The following is a 27,750-nucleotide window of genomic DNA, read 5'->3' on the forward strand; positions in this document are numbered from 1 at the left end:
AAGGCAGTGAGTGTTCCGTGGCTGCGGCTGCCCAGCTAGCCACTACCTGCCCACCGTCGCCCCTACCTGGCTGCCGCCGCCCGCTGCCGCAGCCCCGCCCACCTATCTCGCACCCGCCCACGATTGGTCCAGCTCGCAGGTGAGCGGGGCGGGAGGCGGGTGTGGCGGGGGAAGGGAGCCAATGAGAGGGGGGTGAGGGGGGCGTGGTGAGGGGTAGGGAAGGCAGGGGGGGCAGCGACAGGGGCGGTGCAGGTGTAGTGCCCCCGGGCGTGTGGGACCACGGGTGGGCGCGCGGTGGGGGGCGGGCACCTGACCACGATACACGCCAGTCCCGCCGCAGCGGCCGCACACGCCGCATCCAGCATCTGTCACTCCGCACCCCACGCCGCACTAACCTCAAGGTGCTCGCTCACTCACCCTGTCTACCTAAAGAAAATCCCAGAAACATTATCTCTCCTTCCCTTACCGCTAAAGTGGGCAGTCAGGACCACGAAGTGGGCAACCAGGACCACGAAGTGGGCAGCAGGATCACACCAAACCAACGCTCCTTCACACATTTCCGTCATCGAAGCGGCTTCATGGACTAAAGTGCATTTGCTCGTTCCCTTTGGCCCCCTCCTCTCATGACTGGATATTTTGTTGTGGTGCGTGTGATGTCGCTCGAGCCTCTGTATGTCTTGTTATGTGTTGTCATCTCTCTGTGTGTACCCGTGGAACTCTGAATTTCCAGCATCGTTCACTAACCAATGTCGCAAAATAACACCAAAATTTCGAGTCTGAGGCAGTGGATCTTTCCGAGTGCTCTGACATAACTGTTTCCTAGAAGAGAACGTCATCTAGAAGAAGGTTCGAACCCCAGCGGTGAATACTTCTTCAGGGAATTTGACACCAGACTAGACCAGCTGGGTGCCGGGTGATACCCTGAGCCACCACAGTCACTGCTAACTTGAATAACTTCTCTGCAAGACAAAAATAGTTTTGACGATCTTATAAAATTATTATTAGAGAAGTAAATAGATTAAGGTCGTGAATCACAACTAATATATATTATCAATTATAAAAAAAAAAATCTAGGTGAATAAACTGGTCTTTAAAAAATATATAAAAAATCCGTAACACAACTGGTGATTACAAAATATTGTTCTTCTATACGTCTGACGTAAATAACAATAGCAACAGTTCCCCCCATATCTTCAGCAGCAACAACAGCCACTGAAACATCAGCAGTAACAATAACCACTGCAACACCATCAGCAGTAACAACAACCACTGAAACATCAGCAGTAACAACAGCCACTGCATCACCATCAGCAGTAACAACAGCTACTGCAACATCAGCAGTAACAATAACTACTGCAACACCATCAGCAGTAACAACAACCACTGAAACATCAGCAGTAACAACAGCCACTGCATCACCATCAGCAGTAACAACAGCTACTGCAACACCATCAGCAGTAACAACAGCTACTGCAACACCATCAGCAGTAACAACAGCTACTGCAACACCATCAGCAGTAACAACAGCTACTGCAACACCATCAGCAGTAACAACAGCCACTGCAACACCATCAGCAGTAACAACAGCCACTGCAACACCATCAGCAGTAACAACAGCTACTGCAACACATCAGCAGTAACAACAGCCACTGCAACACCATCAGCAGTAACAACAGCCACTGCAACACCATCAGCAGTAACAACAGCCACTGCAACATCAGCAATAACAACGGCCACTGCACCACCATCACTGGCAATAACAACATCAACAATAACAGAGAGACATCAGACACCCCCGAAGACAGGGAAATGAAATCAATTTAGCCACGGCCGGAGACAAATCCTCCCCAGCGAGTGATATCCAACCCATAAATCACTATTAAAAGCTAGCATCACTCCCAACAGCAGACATCCTTACAAAAGCACCACCACTAGCCGGACACCACCAGCACTACACCACTACTACTACCTGCACTGCCGGTACCACCTGCATTACCAACTTTTGTAGGAGGCCACGACCTCTCGTGTAGGAGGCCACGACTACGGAGGCACCACGCCACTCCACACCATGACTCCTGACTGTCCCATGTCCCCGGGGGAGCAAGAAGCGACAGACCTCATATGCAAGTAAGTAATCTACAACAGTTTATATAGAAATCACTGCACTCACCCTTGAACCCTCATAAACAACATATACCATTTGTATACACACAATGTACACTGAAAACTGTTTCTCCCACTGTATGTAAACCAAAATGTATATCTCTAAATGTATATAAAACAATTGGTGTATTCCCCACTGAATAAAAAGTAACGTGTATATCTCACTATAAATAAACCAAGAGGAGTAGTTCTCACTGTATATAAACCAAGAGGAGTAGTTCTCACTGTATATAAACCAAGAGGAGTAGTTCTCACTGTATATAAACCAAGAGTAGTTCTCACTGTATATAAACCAAGAGGAGTAGTTCTCACTGTATATAAACCAAGAGGAGTAGTTCTCACTGTATATAAACCAAGAGGAGTAGTTCTCACTGTATATAAACCAAGAGGAGTAGTTCTCACTGTATATAAACCAAGAGGAGTAGTTCTCACTGTATATAAACCAAGAGGAGTAGTTCTCACTGTATATAAACCAAGAGGTGTAGTTCTCACTGTATATAAACCAAGAGGTGTAGTTCTCACTGTATATAAACCAAGAGGTGTAGTTCTCACTGTATATAAACCAAGAGGTGTAGTTCTCACTGTATATAAACCAAGAGGTGTAGTTCTCACTGTATATATACCAAGAGGTGTAGTTCTCACTGTATATAAACCAAGAGGTGTAGTTCTCACTATATATAAACCAAGAGGTGTAGTTCTCACTGTATATAAACCAAGAGGAGTAGTTCTCACTATATATAAACCAAGAGGTGTAGTTCTTAATGTATATAAACCAAGAGGTGTAGTTCTCACTGTATATAAACCAAGAGGTGTAGTTCTCACTGTATATAAACCAAGAGGTGTAGTTCTCACTATAAATAAACCAAGAGGAGTAGTTCTCACTGTATATAAACCAGAGGTGTAGTTCTCACTGTATATAAACCAAGAGGAGTAGTTCTCACTGTATATAAACCAAGAGGAGTAATTCTCACTGTATATAAACCAAGAAGTGCAGTTCTCACTATATATAAACCAAGAGGTGAAGTTCTTAAAGTATATAAACCAAGAGGTGTAGTTCTCACTGTATATAAACCAAGAGGTGTAGTTCTCAATGTATATAAACCAAGAGATGTAGTTCTCACTGTATATAAACCAAGAGGTGTATCTCTCACTGTATATAAACCAAGAGGTGTAGTTCTCACTGTATATAAACCAAGAGGTGTAGTTCTCACTGTATATAAACCAAGAGATGTAGTTCTCACTGTATATAATCCAAGAGGTGTATCTCTCACTGTATATAAACCAAGAGGTGTAGTTCTCACTGTATATAAACCAAGAGTTTACTTTAATTCTTGTTTTATGGACTAAATTCAACCTAATATATAGAAAGTAGTCAGTTGAAAGACCTTGACCCAAGCCACCTGGATCAAGAGAACCATGGAATGCTCTATGAAGTTCTTTATATAAATATATATATATATATATATATATATATATATATATATATATTATATAAATATATATATATTATATATATATTATATAAGAACATAAGAACATAAGAAAGGAGGAACACTGCAGGAGGCCTGCTGGCCCATACTAGGCAGGTCCTTTACAATTCATCCCACTAACAAAACATTTACCCAACCCAATTTTCAATGCTACCCAAGAAATAAGCTCTGATGTGAACGTCCCACTCAAATCCAACCCTTCCCACTCATGTACTTATCCAACCTAGATTTGAAACTACCCAAAGTCCTAGCCTCAATAACCCAACTAGGTAGACTGTTCCACTCATCAACTACCCTATTTCCAAACCAATACTTTCCTATGTCCTTTCTAAATCTAAACTTATCTAATTTAAATCCATTACTGCGCGTTCTCTCTTGGAGAGACATCCGCAAGACCTTGTTAATATCCCCTTTATTAATACCTATCTTCCACTTATACACTTCGATCAGGTCTCCCCTCATTCTTCGTCTAACAAGTGAATGTAACTTTAGAGTCTTCAATCTTTCTTCATAAGGAAGATTTCTGATGCTATGTATTAATTTAGTCATCCTACGCTGAATGTTTTCTAATGAATTTATGTCCATTTTGTAATACGGAGACCAATATATATATATATATATATATATATATATATATATATATATATATATATATATATATATATATATATATATATATATATATATATATATATATGTATGTATGTATGTATGCATGTATGTATGTATGTATGTATACATAAACAGTTTCGAACGATGCTTGGTGTATACATTACACAAATATCCCGCTCATAGGAGACCGAAATTTATGACGACGTATCGGTCCGATTTGGACCATTCACTCGTCACATTGTCTAGTTAATGTGACTAGTTAAAGGTTGAAGCCGGACCGAAACGTCGTCAGAAGTTTTAGTCTCGTATGTGCGGGATATTTGTCAATTGTTTCAGTCACGGTATCGTGTTCTTTTAATTCCTTGTCAGACACGTACAATATTCAGTGGGTCATTCACTCTACGTCAGTTTGTTGCCATTTATCTTACATGTTGACTTTTTTACAAGAAAGGCAACTGTTGCCATTTATCGTTACCTACTTGCAGCTTCGAGGGAGTCGAGTCTCGGCTCCTGGACCCTGAGTCTCGGCTTCTGGTTATTGGGTTTAGTATGCCCACAGGGCCAGTGATTATGTCAAAAACTTGCCAATAGATGCCTGTGATTTTCAGAGGGTCTGTACGTGGCCCGTAATTGATCAGGCCCTGAGGACCCACTGTGAGATTCACACCTGACTTCAGTCCTCACCTGGGTGGTCTACGGTCACTCTAGTTATCCCAGGGTATTCAGACAGCCTCAATGACCACTTGGTATTTACGTGGCCTGTCTGTTCACTTAACAGTAGGAGATAACTTAACAGTAAGTTCACCTGAATACAGGTTAGCAGGTGATAACCCGCTAACCTTCCACTTAATAATAACTTAGGATTCCACTTAATCATAACTTAGGTTTCCGTTCAATATTAGTCTAGGCTTCCGCTAAATAACAGCCTAGGTTTCCACTCAGTAATAAATATGGTCCAGCAGCATTTTTCTTTGGAGAATTTTCATGTACCCCTCCGAGGCTAAGGGTTCCCAATCTCTCACCTGGAAATGGACTTCGTCTGTTATTTGCAGATAAACAATACTAAATATTATCAGATATACGCAGAAACAAGCATTCCAACAAACACATACATACATACACACACACACACACACACACACACACACACACACACTCACACACACACACACACACACACACACGCACACACAACTGGAAGTTGAAGACTCATATGAGACATAGGGATGTTAGGAAGTATTTCTTCAGTCATAAAGTTGTCAGGAAGTGGAATAGTCTGGAAAGTGAAGTAGTGATGGCAGTATCTATACATATTTTAAGACGAGGTTTGATAAAGCTCACGGAGCAGGGAGAGAAGACCTTGTAGCGGCCAGTGAAGAGGCAGGGACAGGAGCTGTGACTCCACCCTTGCAACCACAAATAGGAGAGTACAATAACGTGAGTAGACACACACACTCACAATGCTTCAACACATATAAACTATGTTCCAACAGCACATAAACAGCATTTAAAAGTTCAATCTTTTTCAGTTAGACACAAGTGTAGTGTCCTCAGTTAGGTTTTACACACAAAAAAAAAAATTATTTAATCGGTGGAAAAACTCTTATCGTGTGTGTGTGTGTGTGTGTGTGTGTGTGTGTGTGTGTGTGTGTACTTACCCAGTTGTACTCACGTAATTGAGGTTGCAGGGGTTGAGTCCAAGCTCCTGGCCCCGCCTCTTCACTGGTCGCTACTAGGTCACTCTCCCTGAAACGTGAGCTTTATCATACCTCTGCTTAAAGCTATGTATGGATCCTGCCTACACTACATCGCTTCCCAAACTATTCCACTTACTGACTACTCTGTGACTGAAGAAATACTTCCTATCATCCCTGTGATTCATCTGTGTCTTCAACTTCCAACTGTGTCCCCTTGTTGCTGTGTCCAATCTCTGGAACATCCTGTCTTTGTCCACCTTGTCAATTCCTCTCAGTATCATGTCCCCCCTATCTCTCCTGTCCTCCAGTGTCGTCAGGTTGATTTCCCTTAACCTCTCCTCGTAGGACATACCTCTTAACTCTGGGACTAGTCTTGTTGCAAACCTTTGCACTTTCTCTAGTTTCTTTACGTGCTTGGCTAGGTGTGGGTTCCAAACTGGTGCCGCACACTCCAATATGGGCCTAACGTACACGGTGTACAGGGTCCTGAACGTGTGTGTGTGTGTGTGTGTGTGTGTGTGTGTGTGTGTGTGTACAGAGAATCTGAGGCAGCAGTGAGGTGGTCTCACAACTTGAAATGAGACGTGTGTCAGTCAGTGCCTTCCATGCTGCATTATTATGATCTGTTTGTCCATCATTGAGAGTCTGACTCCGGTGCTCAGGCCAAGAGCAGCGTCGGTGCTCAGGCCATGAGCACCCACTATTGCATTTAAGATCAACGACTGTTATTGTTACTTAGAGATGTGCTTGATGTGAAGACGTCACTCCGTTTACCTGTTGAATATTCCAGCCAGGAGAAGATATTGATTGGTTTTGTGAGATAAGGGTTATCTGGTTTATAACTCTCTCTCTCTCTCTCTCTCTCTCTCTCTCTCTCTCTCTCTCTCTCTCTCTCTCTCTCTCTCTCTCTCTCTCTCTCTCTCTCTCTCTCTCTCTCTCGTGCGATTTACAAAATATATAAAGCCTTACTTGATGTAAGACACGAGGTTGACTAACGCTTGCTTCTTCACGGAGTGCTTGAGGCTGACGTGGTGGGGAGTGTGTTATGCTGTCTTGGTGGTAGCAGCGACTGCCTCGCGATGTTGTCTTGGCGGGAGAGTGTTTTGTGATATTGTCTCTCCGGAAGCTGTGACTGCAACATCATGTTGTCTTGGTGGGGGCAGTGAGTACACCATCATGTTATTTTGATGGGGAAGAGACAGCCCAACTTACACTATACGAAAATTTCTCAGAGGTGCTCAGTAATATTGCAGTGCTTGCAGCACCTACACCAGAAATCTGGTACTTCGTATGAAAAATATTTTCCTGGCATTCTATAGGTACCTTTGTGGCCCTTTGTTCCCCCTGTGCAAGGTAGTAAGTAATGTTTTTTTATGACTAATGTAGTTACACTGTCACCTCGTCATCTACAAACTAATAAAGAGAAAAATGACTCAGAATTTTTTAGTGAGTCAAACTGTTCAGCTCAGGGAGGTAATATATATATATATATATATATATATATATATATATATATATATATATATATATATGTGTTTTTGTGTGTGTGTGTGTGTGTGTGTGTGTGTGTGTGTGTGTGTGTGTGTGTGTGTGTGTGTGTGTGTGTGTGTGTGTGTGTGTGTGTGTGTGTGTATGTATGTGTTGTGTACTCACATAGTTGCGGTTACAGTTTCTGGCTTCAGTTCTTGATGGTCACAACCGGTTTGACTTAATTTATCCATATGGGCCATATCATACCTTTTCTTCAATCTGAGGGACCGACCACCTCATACCATGTCTCCAAGGTTGATGGACTAATTACATCATCTCTACCTCGCCACTACTGCTGCCTACAATACATTTCACTCTGCATTTGACTGAAGACGCCTCCTACGTAGGCGAAACGTTTCAAAATAAAGATACCTAACTTATGTACATGTGTCTTACTCATGGAACTTACATGTACTGTGTATTAAGTAATTAATGACTTTTTACGTGGATCCTGATTTTTGCATAATATTTCACAGACACAGTATTTTGAATTTTTAAATCCATAGGGAATTTTATTAATACCTCATCTTCTCCCCAGGTGCTTCATTATGCTCCTAATTATGTTTTTCATTATATTCCTAATTGTCTGGAAGCGTTAGCATGTGAAGACCACAGGTTATGGTTCAGGGCTACCTGTCTGTCCTCTCTCTTGAGTAGTTGGGACACTCTCAGTGGTTTTCAACTTTCTCACTAACTTCCTGTCTCCACTGTCTCGTACTTCTCTCTCTCTCTCTCTCTCTCTCTCTCTCTCTCTCTCTCTCTCTCTCTCTCTCTCTCTCTCTCTCTCTCTTTTCAGGCTATCTGCCCTTGATATGACTGTATAGTAGTTTCTGGTTCCGATTGATCATCTGCCACTCAGCATCTCTTCTCCCTTGTTCTTCTGGATGCTCTTCTCTTTCATGTGTTCTCCTCGTTCTTCTTCACACGTTATCGTTCTCCTTCACATGATCTCGTTCATTACATGTTCTTGTTGTTCATCACACGTTCTTCCCTCTAACTGTTCTCTTAATAGATACGAAGTGTTCCTCCTCCCATTATCCTTTCCTCATTCACTGTCTCCCATTCTTCATCCCTCATTCACTGTCTCCCATTCTTCATCCCTCATTCACTGTCTCCCATTCTTCATCCCTCATTCACTGTCTCCCATTCTTCATCCCCAATTCATTGTCTTTCATTATTCTTTCTTTTGTACTCCACTCAGGAAATTATCACTTCTTACGGAATGCCAATTCTAGTATCTCAATGATAACACCTTCGTCTTCCAAGCGAAGGACCCGGGTCAATCTTTGGGCGGGTGGAGAGGTCGAGCATACTTCCTTGCTCGTGTTGTCTCTGATCACCTAACAGTAAGTAGGTACCCGGGTAATGAATGTCTGAAGCAGGTCACAGATGAAGAAATACTTCCCCAGTCTGAGGGTCGTAAGTCGTGGAATGATGGGAATGATAAAGTGGAGGCACATTCCATCCACATTTCCATTGGTAACATTACACACGCACAAACACACTGTACTCCTCTTTGACCCCCCGATCATCACACATACAAACTCACACCCAACACCACCACCGGCCCCCAGCTGCGTATGTATGTGCGTGTGTGTGTATGCGTGCCTCGGCTGGTGTGCAGGGAGGTCCAATTTCAGAAACACACACACACACACACACACACACACATAAACAGCGTGCCTTAGTTGAGTGAGCAGAGGTGGTTTACTGCTAGAAGGTGTGTGGTATCTTATATAGAGAGGGAGAGAAGTTTAGATGGAGTGCTGTGTGTGTGTGTGTGTGTGTGTGTGTGTGTGTGTGTGTGTGTGTGTGTGTGTGTGTGTGTGTGTGTGTGTGCTTCCATGAGAGTACATGAAAGACAGATATCATATGTCACTACGGTCTTCATTGAGGCTATTTGCTCAGAAGAACTAGGAAGAATCTGTCTAGATAGTTGAGACTTGAAAACTAAATCGGAAGGTTCTCTTCCTACCCTTCACTCCCTGCATGGAGGGTGCCAACCACAAGTAACCTGTAACTACGAGATTACATACCACAAGTAACCTCTACGAGGTTGCACACTGAAAGTAACCTGAAACTACAATGTTACCCACCGCAAGTAACCTGTAACTACAATTTTACCCACCGCAAGTAACCTGTAACTACAACGTTACCCACCGCAAGTAACCTGTAACTACAGGGTTATCAACCGCAACTAACCTGTAACTACGAGGTTACCCACGACAAGTAACCTGTAACTACGAGGTTAACCACCGCAAGTAACCTGTAACAACGAGGTTAACCACCGCAAGTAACCTGTAACTACGAGGTTACCCACGGCAAGTAGCCTGTAACAACGAGGTTAACCACCGCAAGTAACTTGTCCAAGGGAAATATTACATGAGAAAATAGACTGAGAGCGGTGAACCTTGACATACTATGAAGCAGAATGACTGGAGATGCTCTGACAAAAGCTTGCAAAGAAGAGGCAGGTTTAAACAAAAGACATAGAAATTGGGTGCACAGAAATCTAATCAACAAAGAATTCTGAACAATGGATGGAAGTTGGCTAAATTAAGATTTAGAAAGGATATAGAGAAGTTCCATATAGCATTAGTGTTATTAATCAGGGGACCATTCTGCTAAGTATAGTTGTTGAAGGTAACGTGAGACACTTATCTACAGAACGTTTCGCCATTAGAAGCTTCTTTAGTCCTCGTGGCGAAACGTTTCCTCCAATAAATGTCCTGAATTGCCCAAAAATGTCTTTCTTCACATCTTGTCGGTATCACCAGACCATTTTTCTTATTGAAGGTAACGCCTTGGGTAGTTTCAGAAGTAAGTTGGAAAATTATTAAGAAAGGAATACTCATTTGAATCTATTACTCGGCCTATATTTGTGTGTTCAGCGAATTATTTTGTGTCACTCTTTATTCTCTCTACAAAATTTGTCAGGGAATTTATAAATAACAAGGGCGCCGAAACAGGTCCTTGTGGAACGCCTCTTGTGTCTGAAGTACATTCTGATTTCACCTCATTTTATTCTTCAAGAATCCTTGGGAAACAATTCATCTGGACCTGGGGATTTTGTTTTAATCGGTCGACCTGGGGATTTTGTTTTAATCGGTTGACCTGGGGATTTTGTTCTAATCGGTTGACCTGGGGATTTTGTTTTAATCGGTTGACCTGGGGATTTTGTTTTAATCGGTCGACCTGGGGATTTTGTTTTAATCGGTTGACCTGGAGATTTTGTTTTAATCGGTCGACCTCGGGATTTTGCTTTAATCGGTTGACCTGGGGACTTTGTTTTAATCGGTCGACCTCGGGATTTTGTTTTAAACGGTCTTCCTACTTAGTAACTACGTCTCTAGGGACTCTGGTATTACATTATTTTCCTCTACGTCTCTAGGGACTCTGGTATTACATTATTTTCCTCTACGTCTCTAGGGACTCTGGTATTACATTATTTTCCTCTACGTCTCTAGGGACTCTGGTATTACATTATTTTCCTCTACGTCTCTAGGGACTCTGGTATTACATTATTTTCCTCTACGTCTCTAGGGACTCTGGTATTACATTATTTTCCTCTACGTCTCTAGGGACTCTGGTATTACATTATTTTCCTCTACGTCTCTAGGGACTCTGGTATTACATAATTTTCCTCTACGTCTCTAGGGACTCTGGTATTACATTATTTTCCTCTACGTCTCTAGGGACTCTGGTATTACATTATTTTCCTCTACGTCTCTAGGGACTCTGGTATTACATTATTTTCCTCTACGTCTCTAGGGACTCTGGTATTACATTATTTTCCTCTTCTTCACTTCAACAATTGATTAGCTGGATTTTGTTTATGTCCTCTTGTGCCAAAAATCGACAGGAAATAAAAATCAAACACGTTTAATTCTCATTATCAATAAGGTGTCCAGAGTAAGTTTGAAGTCGACCGAAATTTTCTCTAATCTTTGTACAATATATTCGGAAGAAAGTTTTCGGATTATTGTTGAATTCTCACGAAACTTTAATGACATAGTCACGTGTAGCTTCCCCATCTATTTTTTAACTCTCTTCTCACCCAAAAATAATGTGTTAGTTTCCTGTTTATCCACTTCAGAACAACTTTAATCTTATTTGTCTGTAAGGTAATATACTCTTCTTTTTTGGAGAACGGGGGGGGGGAGCAGTTTGTATAGAGTTTCGAAAACTGTCGTACTCGTAGTTCCTACAGTCAACACATAACAAGTGTTTTCTATGACCATTGTAATCAGCAGAGAGAAAATCTGGGACTTTCACTGCACTATCCTTATTAATAAGCTTTAAGTCAATGTTAAATGTGACAAATCTTCAACTTCCTAACAAATCGAACACAAAGAGTAGTGGTCAACAGAGTTAAATCGGAGGCTGCCATAGTGAAGAGCTCTGTTCCACAAGGCACAGTACTCGCCCCCATCTTATTCCTCATCCTCGTATCAGACATAGACAGAGATATACATCACAGCACCGTATCATCCTTTGCGGATGATACTAGGATCTGCATGAGGCTGTCATCTGCTGAGGACGCGGTTAACCTCCAAGAAGATATAAACAAAGTTTTCCAGTGGGCAACGGTAAACAATATGATGTTCAATGAGGACAAATTCCAACTACTCCGCTATGGAAAACTGGAGATAATAACTAGAACAGAGTATACTACTGACTCTGGTCATACAATAGAGCGGAAAAATAATGTAAGGGACCCGGGAGTAGTAATGTCTGAGGATCTCACTTTCAAGGATGACAACAGTGCCACGACCGCACGTGCAAAGAAAGTGATAGGATGGATAATGAGAACGTTCAAAACGAGAGATGCCAAGCCAATGATGATCCTTTTCAAATCACTTGTTCTCTCTAGGCTGTAATGCTGCTGCACATTAACATCTCCGTTCAAAGCAGGTGAAATCGCAGATCTAGAGAGTGTACAGAGATCCTTTACTGCACGTATAAGTTCTGTCAAGCACCTTAACTACTGGGAACGCTTGGAAGCACTTGACTTGTACTCGTTGGAACGCAGGAGGGAGATATATATCATAATCTACACTTGGAAAATCCTGGAAGGAATGGTCCCAAATCTGTACACAGAAATCACTCCCTACGAAAGTAAAAGACTGGGCAGGCGATGCAAAATGCCCCCAATTAAAAGTAGGGCCGCCATTGGTACACTAAGGGAAAACACCATAAGTGTCCGGGGCCCAAGACTGTTCAACAGCCTCCCATCAAGCATTAGGGGAATTACCAATAAACCCCTGGCTGCCTTCAAGAGAGAGCTGGACAGATACCTAAAGTCAGTGCCGGATCAGCCGGGCTGTGGCTCGTACATTGGACTGCGTGCGGCCAGCAGTAACAGACTGGTTGATCAGACCCTGGTCCATCGGGAGGCCTGGTCGTGGACCGGGCCGCGGGGGCGTTGATCCCCGGAATAACCTCCAGGTAACTCCAGGTAAGGAATCCTAAATGTATACATTCTCGTTCACTTTCTGTAATTGCCAGCATTTACTCTCTTCTTACTATAAATATTCTCTTTATTAACCATAACTAAATCATGCACGTCATTTCCCCCCCCCTCCCCCCTCCCCCCCTCCCCCCTCCCCCCCCCCCCCTCCCCCACCTCCCCGTTGTTTCGAATCATAAAATTATTGAAAAAAAAAAAAATCTTGAATCGCCTCAGTGAAGTCGTTAGACTTTAAACTTTCAGTCAAGGAAATGAAGGCAACTTGGCTACAGTTGTTATATCTTGTATTTACTTCGTGTGTGAAAGAAATGATAACTTCGCCCCAGTGAAGTCTCCCCTGGACGTTCGGGGGTCGGTACTACGTGCCTAAGATCAGATTCTCATTTCCTTCAGATAATTACAACTGTCTGTAATAATGGAACATTTGCTGACGTAAGTGCAACTTATGCGACATTTTATTGTGGTAACGTTTCGCTCTCCAGGAGCTTCATCAGGCCTTTGTATTCTTTGTAAAAGTCTGACAAAACTCCTGGAGAGCAAAACGTTGCCATAGAAAAATGTTGCATTAACTGCACTTGAGCTCTTTTATCCAACAATAACAATCACACAGATTTAGGATTAGTTTCATCAGATTTTACATTCTTTTCTTTTTTTTGTGTGTGTAGCAATTCAAGTTCTCTTTTTCATGTTGATTCTTTCATTATGAAATAATTTAAATCCTTGTAGGTGGCATTCGCAGGTGCATATCGACTCTTCAAGATTATTGTCATAATATCTACATTTCCAGTACGTAAAATTAATAATTTATCGTATATCTTGTTCGTAGCGCTACGGCAGTTTGTATGTGAAGGCTTTTCTTTTCTGTCTTCCCCTCGATCATCTTTATTTTCTACATTACGTATATTTCTTTCATCATTACTCAACATTATTTTCTTTGCGATTTAGGAATGCTTTCCATTATCATTTCGATCTACACACCGTCTACACTTTACAAGGAAACTCACACCAGCTCCCGCGAAGCCAAACTTTACAGACATGTTAATTTCACAGAGTATCGTCATTTAAGTTTCAGGTCTCCCAGATCACTGATATAAAGTAATTTAACCTCCAGACAGGTTACGTGATAGCTCTCACCATTGAAGCCACTAAGGTTTTACCTTCCATTCGTGAGAGATGTATTCCATACCTTGCATACGTGACACCGTTGTCGAGAAAGGTATCCCAGTTGTCAATCAGTTTTAACTTCTCGCAATGCTTACAAAGTCGGCAGTTAAATCCAATGGCCCTGGTTAGTCATTCGTTTCCTGCCGTCATCCTAGGCAGAACGCCACATATTTTACGCATGCCACCCTATTGCTTTAATAATATCAATGGTCTTCCTGAACCTTTTTAACAGCTCGCTTCGAGAGTTCCTGACGCCGCTACTTCCTAGAACTAAGACAAACGACGAGTTCATTCCTAGTTCCAGTCATCCTGTCCCCAGCATCCTTCATTCCAGCACCAGAAAGGCAGACTCTCACCTCTTCTTCCTGTCCAGCTTCTTACCTGAAAGTCTTCCACAACAGGACTGGGAACACCAGTAGCGTTTCTCTGATACTCCTTACCATCGTTACTGGATTAGATGTCCTGTATTGATTATGGATCACAACAACAAAAACTGGTAGTTTCAAAAGTTCCTTGACTTCTTCTAGTCTTTATTTAGCGCCTTTCCTCTCTATCACTGTCCAGCTACTTCATTCATCATCACTTTCAAGAAGATTGCTACGAGTCATTTTATTCTCCCATTTGTATTCCACTTGTAGCTTCCTTCAGCTACTCCTTCACCTTGTGAGGGAAGCTTTTCCAGAGAAGACATCATTGCTTGAGCTAGAAATGAGTATCCACAAAGCACGTCTTCACAGGACACCAGTCCTGCACAGGTCAACTCACTACCAATACAAATCAACTCACCACTGACTACCCACATAGATAAACTCACAGCCGGCTTGTGATGGTGTCTGGCACAGAAGCTCTCATTAACCAGCATATGTTGAGTCTTTCACAGACTTCGGATAATAACAGGAAATTGCTTGGGTCTTTGGGAGCTCGTCCTTCACTAAACAGAGTGTTCGGTCTCTTCACAGATGGGTCGGGTGTGGGTTGAGCTTTGAGAGTCTGGACGAGCTGGTGTCACATTTGACCGCGGCTCATGTCACCTCCCAGCACGGCGCCTTCTTCTGTTTCTGGCATGGGTGCTCCAGGACCAAGGGTTTCAATGCTAGGTAAGTCTTGGGTTCTAATCAGGGTTTTTAGCCTAAGATAGGTTTCGGTTTCTACTGGATCAAAGGCTTCAATGTCAGATAAGTCTCAGATACTTTTGAGATAATATTTCAACATTAAATCAATTTGAACTTGAGATGTAATTCGTTTGAAGAGAGATTTAAACGCTACGTAGATCTCAATGGCCTATGAGTAAGGTTTGGTAAGTCTCCGATGCAACAAGAAGTGTGAAATTAAACACTGTATTAGTGACATCTTAGAATCCAACACTAATAGTAATGAACATAGATTTCCATTATAAATTAAATCCAAGACATTCTGAGAGGCATCAGGCCCAAAGTGTTGTAATTAACAAACAGTTTGTAGGCAATTAAAAAACTGCGGCCTGCCGGGGATCGAACTTGTGTTATTTTAGCCAGTTTCGTGAGAAGTAAGTAGGATTGATGGAGAAGTTGTTAAAGTGTCATGAGTTTTGACTTGCTTCCCACAAGGCGGGCAAAAATAACACGGGTTCGATCCCCGGCTAGCCTCAGCTTTTTAATTATATATATATGTATATATATATATATATATATATATATATATATATATATATATATATATATATATATATATATATATATATATATATATATATATATATATATATGGTTTTTAATACTTGACGTGCTGTTGGAGTGTGAGCAAAGTAACATTTATGAAGGGGTTCAGGGAAACCGGCAGGCCGGACTTGAGTCCTGGAGATGGGAAGTACAGTGCCTGCACTCTGAAGGAGGGGTGTTAATGTTGCAGTTTAAAAACTGTAGTGTAAAGCACCCTTCTGGCAAGACAGTGATGGAGTGAATGATGGTGAAAGTTTTTCTTTTTCGGGCCACCCTGCCTTGGTGGGAATCGGCCAGTGTGATAATAAAATAATAAATATATATATATATATATATATATATATATATATATATATATATATATATATATATATATATATATATATATATATATATATATATATATATATATATATATATATATATATATATATATATATATATATTTATATATATATATATATATATATATATATATATATATATATATATATATATATAAACTATTACTACTACTACTACTACTACCACTAACACATCTTTCTGCCGATACAGGTACAAGATGCTTATTCACATCCGCACCCACACCAACGAGAGGCCCTACGTGTGTGCTCAGTGTGAGAAACGCTTCAGTAGGCAGGAAAATCTCCGCATTCACGCCCGCACCCACACAGGTAAGTACCCACGATGCCCACTTGCACATCCTCTCCTGCACCCACACAGGTAAGTACCCACGATGCCCACTCGCACATCCTCTCCTGCACCCACACAGGTAAGTACCCACGATGCCCACTCGCACATCCTCTCCTGCACCCACACAGGTAAGTACCCATGATGCCCACTCGCACATCCTCTCCTGCCCTCACACAGGTAAGTACCCACGATGCCCACTCGCACATCCTCTCCTGCACCCACACAGGTAAGTACCCACGATGCCCACTCGCACATCCTCTCCTGCACCCACACAGGTAAGTACCCATGATGCCCACTCGTACATCCTCTCCTGCACCCACACAGGTAAGTACCTATGATGCCCACTTACACGTCCTCTCCTGCACCCACACAGGTAAGTACCCACAATGCCCACTCGCACATCCTTTCCTGCACCCACACAGGTAAGTACCCATGATGCCCACTCGCACATCCTCTCCTGCACCCACACAGGTAAGTACCCATGATGCCCACTCGCACATCCACTCCCGCACCCACACAGGTAAGTACCCACGATGCCCACTCGCACATCCTCTCCTGCACCCACACAGGTAAATACCCATGATGCCCACTCGCTCATTCACTCCCGCACCCACACAGGTAAGTACCCAGGATGCCCACTCGCACATTCACTCCCGCACCCACACAGGTAAGTACCCAGGATGCCCACTCGCACATCCACTCCCGCACCCACACAGGTAAGTACCCATGATGCCCACTCGCACATCCTCTCCCGCACCCACACAGGTAAGTACCCAGGATGCCCACTCGCACATCCACTCCCGCACCCACACAGGAAAGTACCCATGATGCCCACTCGCACATCCTCTCCTGCACCCACACATCCTCGCACATTCACTCCCGCACCCACACAGGTAAGTACCCAGGATGCCCACTCGCACATTCACTCCCGCACCCACACAGGTAAGTACCCAGGATGCCCACTCGCACAACCACTCCCGCTGTTGGTAGCCCTAGGCTATCAGTTGAAGCTAGAGGTCGGGTTAATGTAGCCTCTTGGCATGGTCTTCCCTTTTACATTCTGATGTGGCATCGCTTCATTTACATGTGCTACTGGTCAATGGAGATGCGTGTAATCCCGAGATGCTCTGGTTTCCGGTACCGTAAATCTGTCATTATTTCGGTCAGCTTAAGATTTCTTCAGCAGCATCCATGGCGAGATATTGGCCAGCCCTGATATTTCTTCCCACACCAGCTCTCTCAGGATCAGTGTAAACCTTGATACATGACATCAACAGGTGGTTCATAAATACACGCTAGTAAACACGAGGACATATTTATTAAATATAAAACATTTCGCTCCTAGGATAGAAACGTTTATAATAAATGTAACCTAGTGTTTGTTCGAGTGTCTCTTTAAACCATCGGGTTTCATTACTTGAGGTGTCAACACTGTCTTCCGCTTGGGCTTCATTTCCTGCAGCTGTTCCATCGAAAATATTTCCTGAGCTCTGTGGTTTAGTTCCTTATATATTTTCCTCTCGTTACCTATCATCAGATACCGCTCAGGGATTACACTGACCACTCGTTACTTCACTCATCATTTTCTTAGGTGACTGCAATGTGTTGAGGGCTATAATATTTTCAGATTACCTCTTGTCTTTCCTCCTAGTAATTCCTTGGTTGTTGTTTTTTCTGTTTCTGTTCTGCATTTCATTCACGACTTATTGTCAGTAGATTTAGCTTCCCTGTATTGTATGTTAAATTAAGGTCTAATCTTCAATGGTTTCAACTTTTGGACTGGAACTGTGTGTGTGTGTATGTGTGTGTGGGTGTGTGTGTGTGTGTGTGTGTGTGTGTGTGTGTGTGTGTGTGTGTGTGTGTGTATTCACCTATTAGTGAATGCAGGGGTCGTTTCACAGCACCTGGCCCCGTGTCTTCGTTGGTCGTTACTAGGTCCACTCTCTCCCTGTTCCGTGAGCTTTATCATACCTCTTCTTAAAGCTATGAATGGATCCTGCCTCCAATACATCATTCTCCAGATTGTTCCACTTCCTGACAACTCTGTGACTGAAGACATACTTCCTAATATCCCTGTGCCTCATAGGAGTGTTCAACTTCCAATTGTGACCCCTTGTTGCTGTGTCACGTCTCTGAAAAATCCTGTCCCTGTCCACCTTATCACTTTCTCTCAGTATTTTATGTCATTATCATGTCCTCCCTTTCCCTCCTGTCCTCCAGTGTCCTCAGGTTGATTTCTCTTAACCTCTCCTCGTAGGACATGCCCCTTAGCTCTGGGACTAGTCTTGTTACAAACCTTTGCACTTTCTCTAATTTCTTAACGTGTTTGACCAGGTATGGGTTCCGTACTAGTGCTGCATATTCCAATATGGGCCTGACGTACACGGTGTACAGTGTCCTGAACCATTCCTTGCCCCTGTGTATGTACTCACTGTGTATGTGTGTGTGTGTGTGTGTGTGTGTGTTTGTGTGTGTGTGTGTGTGTGTGTGTGTGTGTATGTGTGTTTTTGTGTACGTATGTGTGCGAATAATAAGAGGTGGCCATATAAGGTCCCTCACCACAGGTAACCCATTTAATGACTTATGCTGCAGGGGATGAACATATGGATCACGTTTACGACACCAGGAGATGTGTGTGTGTGTGTGTGTGTGTGTGTGTGTGTGTGTGTGTGTGTGTGTGTGTGTGTGTGTGTGTGTGTGCACGCGCGCGCGCTTGTTTAATGGCTTCCAGAGAGGTTGCACACTCAGCCCCCTGGGTGAATGGTCAGTAGGGTAGAAGAAACCTCAGGATAGGTAAATTATATTGAGGAAATGTTAGACTCCAGCGTCCTGGAAGTGCGAGTCTAGAGGCGCTGACTTTCGTGGAATTATTGAATAAGTATGTCTGTGGAGACACCAGGTGTCAGCTTGATTCAGTTTCTTTCGGAGAAGACCTTTGTAATGGTAACAGGTGGGAACTCTGAGCCAGTGTTGTCATAGTATGGATTTAAATACTTGTAGCAACACATCTGTAGTGAAAGATCAGAGTTTATGCTCATAGTGGCCTGTTTTTAAAGATCTATTTACATGTAGGTTGCTAAAATTATCAATAGTTAGAGCACAAACTATCATTTCATTTAACCACTTTATCATATGTTAATTAATCTGTTAAAATAAACATTTAATGTTCTTCCTTAGCACATCTTCAGTCGTAACGTGAAACTAACTCCTCCTTACTGCAGCTACCAAGAAATTGTTTTTCTCTATTTTCTGGTGACCTTTTATGGTCTTGTGTAATCGCTCCATCTCCTGTATTCCACCGAAGACGTTTCCAGCGTCTTCAAGAATTCTTACGATTCTCCTTTCGTAACTAAAAAACAAATATCCATTTAGCTATTTGCATGTTTTCTATCACAATTTTAAGGTGGGTCACCATACCATATCTGTCTGTTACTATTTTGTCAACATTTCACATTCCCTTAATTGAAGGCGTCTTTATAGTTAGTGTAACATAAAAACATCACATTACTACACTTACGTGATCGTCTGGTGACTATTAACGCAACTAATAAACTGAAGATCATTATTTGACATATTTCGAATTCCTTTTTGGATTTACTTACAATGTCAGCCATTTGCATTATGTGGCAATAATGAACATTAAATCTCGTCATCAGTCTGTCAACCTTTATGTTATATTTGTCTAAAGTTTCTAATATATAGAATATTAATCTTTTTGACTTTCTATTTGATCTACATATCATTGATCTAAATTTCGAATACGACCGATCCTTGCGGGACTCCACTGATGACACTGATCCTTGGGGGACCCCACTGATGATACTGATCCTTGCGGGACTCCACTGATGACACTGATCCTTGGGGGACCCCACTGATGACACTGATCCTTGGGGGACCCCACTGATGACACTGATCCTTGCGGGACTCCACTGATGACACTGATCCTTGCGGGACTCCACTGATGACACTGATCCTTGGGGGACCCCACTGATGACACTGATCCTTGGGGGACCCCACTGATGACACTGATCCTTGCGGGACCCCACTGATGACACTGATCCTTGGGGGACCCCACTGATGACACTGATCCTTGGGGACCCACTGATGACACTGATCCTTGGGGGACCCCACTGATGACACTGATCCTTGGGGGACCCACTGATGACACTGATCCTTGGGGGACCCACTGATGACACTGATCCTTGGGGGACCCCACTGATGACGCTGATCCTTGGGGGACCCCATTGATGACACTGATCCTTGGGGGATCCCACTGGTGACACTGATCCTTGGGGGACCCAACTGATGACGCTGATCCTTGGGGGACCCCATTGATGACACTGATCCTTGGGGGACCCCACTGATGACACTGATCCTTGGGGGACCCCACTGATGACACTGATCCTTGCGGGACTCCACTGATGACACTGATCCTTGCGGGACTCCACTGATGACACTGATCCTTGGGGGACCCCACTGATGACACTGATCCTTGGGGGACCCCACTGATGACACTGATCCTTGCGGGACCCCACTGATGACACTGATCCTTGGGGGACCCCACTGATGACACTGATCCTTGCGGGACCCCACTGATGACACTGATCCTTGGGGGACCCCACTGATGACACTGATCCTTGCGGGACCCCAATGATGACACTGATCCTTGCGGGACCCCACTGATGATACTGATCCTTGAGGGACCCCACTGATGACACTGATCCTTGGGGGACCCCACTGATGACACTGATCCTTGGGGGACCCACTGATGACACTGATCCTTGGGGGACCCACTGATGACACTGATCCTTGGGGGACCCCACTGATGACGCTGATCCTTGGGGGACCCCATTGATGACACTGATCCTTGGGGGATCCCACTGATGACACTGATCCTTGGGGGACCCAACTGATGACGCTGATCCTTGGGGGACCCCATTGATGACACTGATCCTTGGGGGACCCCACTGATGACACTGATCTTTGGGGAACCCCACTGATGACACTGATCCTTGGGGACCCCACTGATGACGCTGATCCTTGGGGGATCCCATTGATGACACTGATCCTTGGGGGACCCCACTGATGACACTGATCCTTGGGGACCCCACTGATGGCACTGATCCTTGGGGGACCCCACTGATGACACTGATCCTTGGGGGATCTCACTGATTACACTGATCCTTGGGGGACCCCACTGATGACACTGATCCTTGTGGGACCCCACTGATGACACTGATCCTTGGGGAACCCCACTAATGACACTGATCCTTGGGGGACCCCACTGATGACACTGATCCTTGGGGACCCCACTGATGACGCTGATCCTTGGGGGACCCCATTGATGACACTGATCCTTGGGGGACCCCACTGATGACACTGATCCTTGGGGGACCCCACTGATGACACTGATCTGTGGGGACCCCACTGATGGCACTGATCCTTGGGGGGCCCCACTGATGACACTGATCCTTGGGGGATCTCACTGATTACACTGATCCTTGGGGGACCCCACTGATGACACTGATCCTTGTGGGACCCCACTGATGACACTGATCCTTGGGGAACCCCACTAATGACACTGATCCTTGGGGGACCCCACTGATGACACTGATCCTTGGGGACCCCACTGATGACGCTGATCCTTGGGGGACCCCATTGATGACACTGATCCTTGGGGGACCCCACTGATGACACTGATCCTTGGGGGACCCCACTGATGACACTGATCCTTGGGGGACCCCACTGATGACACTGATCCTTGGGGACCCCACTGATGACACTGATCCTTGGGGACCCCAATGATGACGCTGATCCTTGGGGGACCCCATTGATGACACTGATCCTTGGGGGACCCCACTGATGACACTGATCCTTGCGGGATCCCACTGATGACACTGATCCTTGGGGGACCCCACTGATGACACTGATCCTTGGGGGACCCCACTGATGACACTGATCCTTGTGGGACCCCATTGATGACACTGATCCTTGGGGGACCCCACTGATGACACTGATCCTTGTGGGACCCCACTGATGACACTGATCCTTGGGGGACCCCACTGATGACACTGATCCTTGAGGGACCCCACTGATGACACTGATCCTTGGGGGACCCCACTGATGACACTGATCCTTGGGGGACCCCACTGATGACACTGATCCTTGGGGGACCCCACTGATGACACTGATCCTTGGGGGACCCCACTGATGACACTGATCCTTGGGGGACCCCACTGATGACACTGATCCTTGGGGGACCCCACTGATGACACTGATCCTTGGGGGACCCCACTGATGACACTGATCCTTGGGGGACCCCACTAATGACACTGATCCTTGGGGGACCTCACTGATGACACTGATCCTTGGGGGACCCCACTGATGACACTAATCCTTGGGGGACCCCACTGATGACACTAATCCTTGGGGGACCCCACTGATGACACTGATCCTTGGGGGACCCCACTGATGACACTGATCCTTGGGGGACCCCACTGATGACACTGATCCTTGGGGGACCCCACTGATGACTTTGAAAGACGATGAAGTTTTTCCTACTGTATCCTACATATCTTGATGCTCTTCTCGTTCTGTATGTTTTTCATACCCTATTAACGAGTATGAAAGTGGAAGGAATTAGGGTGCCTACAATATGTATGAAAGGACATAAACACCTTCAATAACGTTGTTCTAGACGTAAACACTTGTGTACTTTCATCCGTATGACGTGTATGTATAGAGTCTTCAATACAAGTGTTTGTATTTCGAGTTTTTCAATCTGGTTGGTGGTGCTTCTCTTCAAGCCGAAGTCAACCGCTGTCTTCCCCAGTGTTTGGTATTCTCCTTTTATATTTACAGACATGAATCTATATCTGGTTTCTTTTCACTTCTTGGTCAGTCTCTTTTTCGTTTCGTTCACTGTTACGTCTTCCATTTCCCTCTTCCAGCGTGCAGCGTTGTATGACCCGTGAGAATTTAGCACTTTTTTTTAATATATTTATGGTAAAGTCCCCCCTGTGCTTCATTTAGAAAATTGATAAACCTCTGTCATCTCCACCATTACCATCTTTTTTTAATTTTCTAGGTATTTATATATCAACTTACTTTATTAACTTAATTATACGCACATCTGTGGATACTTTATTTATAGGAAAATGGTAATATACTATAATACATTAGATATAATAACTGTGACTTTTAACTGGTTACAGTAAAAACTACAGTGATTGTGAGTATTAAGGATCGACACCATGCCTAACCCTTCTAGGGTAGGGTAGGTGCCTGAGCCCGAGCCTTTAGCTCATAAGACTGTCATTCCCATTTGCCCCCTTGGGGCGGGGATGGCAGACCAGAGAGGCCTAGCTTGTGGCTAGGCCTGGGGACAGTTGGTCCCAAAGATGAGGAGGTACTTGTGCCTCTTCCCATGGGAGACTTAGGTCTCAGACACTCCCTAAAGAGGGAGCCAAAGCCGGGCCACCACTTGGAAAAGGCCCGGGCCGGGAGAATACCGGCTAATCTTTAATAATAATAATAATAATAATGAGTATTAAGTTATTGTAAGTGATGTCAACTGTAGCTTAATTGTTGCTGTAGATTTTATTTCTCCCGGTGGATCAGGGCCTGATCAATCAGGCTGTTATTGCTCCACTAAGCAAATAAATGCAGGTGGAAACTAAAAGACGTTTCATAATGTTGATTTACTTCCATTATTTTCTCTTCAGGTGAAACTAACTTTAAGAATGTGACTGTTACTTGCAATAGTTGCTGCTGCTTAAGTACCAGTTCTTGAACTGAGTGCCACTTAATAAAAAAAATTTATTTATCAATTTACTATAGCTCAAATAATTTTTCTTGTAATTATGTACAGTGATATACTTTATATAGTTACATATACCTGCGTTACATATTCATTACGTTTTATTGTCATATGTGAATGTTTATTGCCGTTGCAGTCTTAAGGTTGTCTGAAATGCTATACATAATCATGGTCTTTCTACATGCATGTTAAGTGTCACCCATTTCTTTCGAGAGAATTTATTGTGGTAATATTTTTTTCTGACTGAAAAGTTGGTCAGGTTTCACTTTATTTTTATGTACATTTTGGCTTCATTGCATCTTTATTATTAATAAAAACAACTGTTTTCTAGGCACATCTCAGCTGGTTGTGCAAACATCAGTAAATTATTTTTCTTGTGCGCACACAGGAGAGAAACCGTACGTATGCACGGTGCCGGGATGCGGGAAGGCATACTCAAATTCCTCCGACAGATTCAAGCATACCAGGACGCACTTCGTTGATAAGCCGTACGAGTGTCGCCACCCCGGGTGCGGGAAACGCTACACAGATCCCTCCTCCCTCAGGAAGCACGTCAAGATCTACGGCCATTACCGCCGGCCAGACGAACAACACAACTCTTTCTCCGTGCCTCCTGTCGGCTCCTCCGACCTCCTCGATCCGTCTCTCGCAGCTTCGGCTAGGCTTGACCTTTCGCCTTCCCCTTCGTCTTCTGGATCTTCTCTAGTGCCTTCTCCTGTGCCTTCCACGCCCTCACCCTCGCTGCTGCCGCCCACGCTTTTCCCGGGCGCCTCGACGGGACACAGCGTGGGTGCGGCCGGTATCTCGTCATGGGCGCCCGTGACAGCAGCGGCGTGGACGGTAGCGCTGCAACAGTATCAAGCAGGACTGCTGTTACAAGGAGGGGCTGGGCTAGCTGGTCTGGGGGGACTCCACCCCCACCCGCATATGGTGGAAGAGGAGGAGGAAGAGGAAGAGGAAGAGGAGGCGATGGATACAGCCACGGCCCTCGACCTCTCCATGTGTCCCTCTCCTCTTGACCTCTCCCTCCCCTCCTCCCGTTCTAAACATCAGTAACAGTAACGGTGCAAAAGTAGCGATGCATCGACAAAGGAGCAACAGAAACAGTGCAACACCAAAAACTCAACGGTATAACAACAACAGTCCAGGAATCGTAGACAGTAGTGACCTCCGTGTGCAATGTTTGTATAGTTTGGAGATGACTGCGAGGCCCACCCACCACCTGTAGTGCCACCGACCACCTGAAGTGCCAACAATCACCTGTAGTGCCCCCGACCACCTGAAGTGCCAACAATCACCTGTAGTGCCCCCGACCACCTGAAGTGCCAACAATCACCTGTAGTGCCACCGACCACCTGAAGTGCCAACAATCACCAGTAGTGCCACCGACCACCTGAAGTGCCAACAATCACCTGTAGTGCCACCGACCACCTGAAGTGCCAACAATCACCTGTAGTGCCACCGACCACCTGAAGTGCCAACAATCACCTGTAGTGCCACCGACCACCTGTAGTGCCACATACTACATCGTCTTTCTTCCCTTTGTCCTGGCAAGTGCCAGTCGGTCAAATATCTGATAATAGTGAAATATTTCGTCAACAAAAGGATGACATGTACAGTATAGCAATATTTTTCTATATAGAGTCAAATTTCATAATAATTGTCGAAAATTCGTGCCATTAGTGCCTGAGGGAAATTATGTGCTTCAAATCTGCACTCTTTCCTTTCTGTGAAATATATCCCTATTTCTTGTACAGTGTTTGATTCTTGGAGAAGACAAGAAACGGGGCAGAAATGTTTGTATAGATAGATTTGTAAATATTTAGGCTGACAAAAGCATCCCAGTGAAAATTATATATGTATATATATACTTATTGTAATATAACACCCTCGTGGAGGCTGTGGTTATGTCTTCCTGCCGGAATTAAATTCGGCATTTTTTTTTTACCAAGTTCCACACCGACTTATGGAAAATTGTGCCAAAAGGCCGCATGTGTGTGAGTGTTCTTTTTTTTTTTGTCTGAAAAAAGTAAATCTGACTCGAGTAATGTGGTCATGCACAAAACTCTCCCTTGCCACCATCCACACTCTTCTGAGTCCTTGAGCTACTGGGTCTTACTGTGTAAATATTTTATTAATAATTGCCTGTGAAGAGCCCGTCATGTGATATTACAAGTCTTTCTTGAGTCAGGCAGATACTGTATTAGAAAAAATGAAACCGTCCACCGATTGTACAGTCTCGCGTCTGCTGACATAAACGTGTGTGTGTGTAAGTGCAGTTTGTGTGTAGGTTAAATGAATTAATGTGAACCCTGATTCTGGTGATTGCTGCTTCTCGTGATCCCAGCACCGCCGCGAGAGAGACCAAGACATAGATGATAGCCTCGTGATCCCAGCACCGCCGCGAGAGAGACCAAGACACAGATGATAGCCTCGTGATCCCAGCACCGCCGCGAGAGAGACCAAGATATAGATGATAGCCTCGTGATCCCAGCACCGCCGCGAGAGAGACCAAGACACAGATGATAGCCTCGTGATCCCAGCACCGCCGCGAGAGAGACCAAGACACAGATGATAGCCTCGTGATCCTAGCACCGCCGCGAGAGAGACCAAGACACAGATGATAGCCTCGTGATCCTAGCACCGCCGCGAGAGAGACCAAGACACAGATGATAGCCTCGTGATCCCAGCACCGCCGCGAGAGAGACCAAGATATAGATGATAGCCTCGTGATCCCAGCACCGCCGCGAGAGAGACCAAGACACAGATGATAGCCTCGTGATCCCAGCACCGCCGCGAGAGAGACCAAGACATAGATGATAGCCTCGTGATCCTAGCACCGCCGCGAGAGAGCAAGACAAGATGATAGCCTCAAGACACAGATGATAGCCTCGTGATCCCAGCACCGCCGCGAGAGAGACCAAGACACAGATGATAGCCTCTCGTGATCGTGATCCTAGCACCGCCGCGAGAGAGACCAAGACACAGATGATAGCCTCGTGATCCCAGCACCGCCGCGAGAGAGACCAAGACACAGATGATAGCCTCGTGATCCTCGTGATCGTGATCCAGCACCGCCGCGAGAGAGACCAAGACACAGATGATAGATCCTCGATGATCGTGATCCCAGCACCGCCGCGAGAGAGACCAAGACACAGATGATAGCCTCGTGATCCCAGCACCGCCGCGAGAGAGACCAAGACACAGATGATAGCCTCGTGATCCCAGCACCGCCGCGAGAGAGACCAAGACACAGATGATAGCCTCGTGATCCCAGCACCGCCGCGAGAGAGACCAAGACACAGATGACAGCTTCCAAAATACAGAATAGTTTCTAATCAAACAATTTTTTTAACCCCAGAAAAGAAAAGGATTTGTGAATAGAAGTGTTGGTTTCATAGTCGTCATGGAACAA

At 44.5% G+C, this 27,750-nt stretch overlaps 1 protein-coding gene across 1 annotated transcript; it reads left to right on the forward strand.

The window, feature by feature from the left end:
• The first annotated feature begins 219 nt into the window (after nt 1-219).
• On the forward strand, nt 220-27,174 carry LOC128696105 (zinc finger protein GLIS2-like). The gene is made up of 4 exons (XM_053787183.2): nt 220-2,127; nt 15,086-15,223; nt 16,379-16,497; nt 24,724-27,174. The coding sequence occupies exons 1-4, from the start codon at nt 2,069-2,071 to the stop codon at nt 25,389-25,391; spliced, it is 984 nt and encodes a 327-aa protein (XP_053643158.1). The 5' UTR covers nt 220-2,068; the 3' UTR covers nt 25,392-27,174.
• Nucleotides 27,175-27,750: the final 576 nt, after the last annotated feature.

Source organism: Cherax quadricarinatus, chromosome 48 (assembly GCF_038502225.1).
Source record: "Cherax quadricarinatus isolate ZL_2023a chromosome 48, ASM3850222v1, whole genome shotgun sequence".
NCBI classification, from domain to species: domain Eukaryota; kingdom Metazoa; phylum Arthropoda; class Malacostraca; order Decapoda; family Parastacidae; genus Cherax; species Cherax quadricarinatus.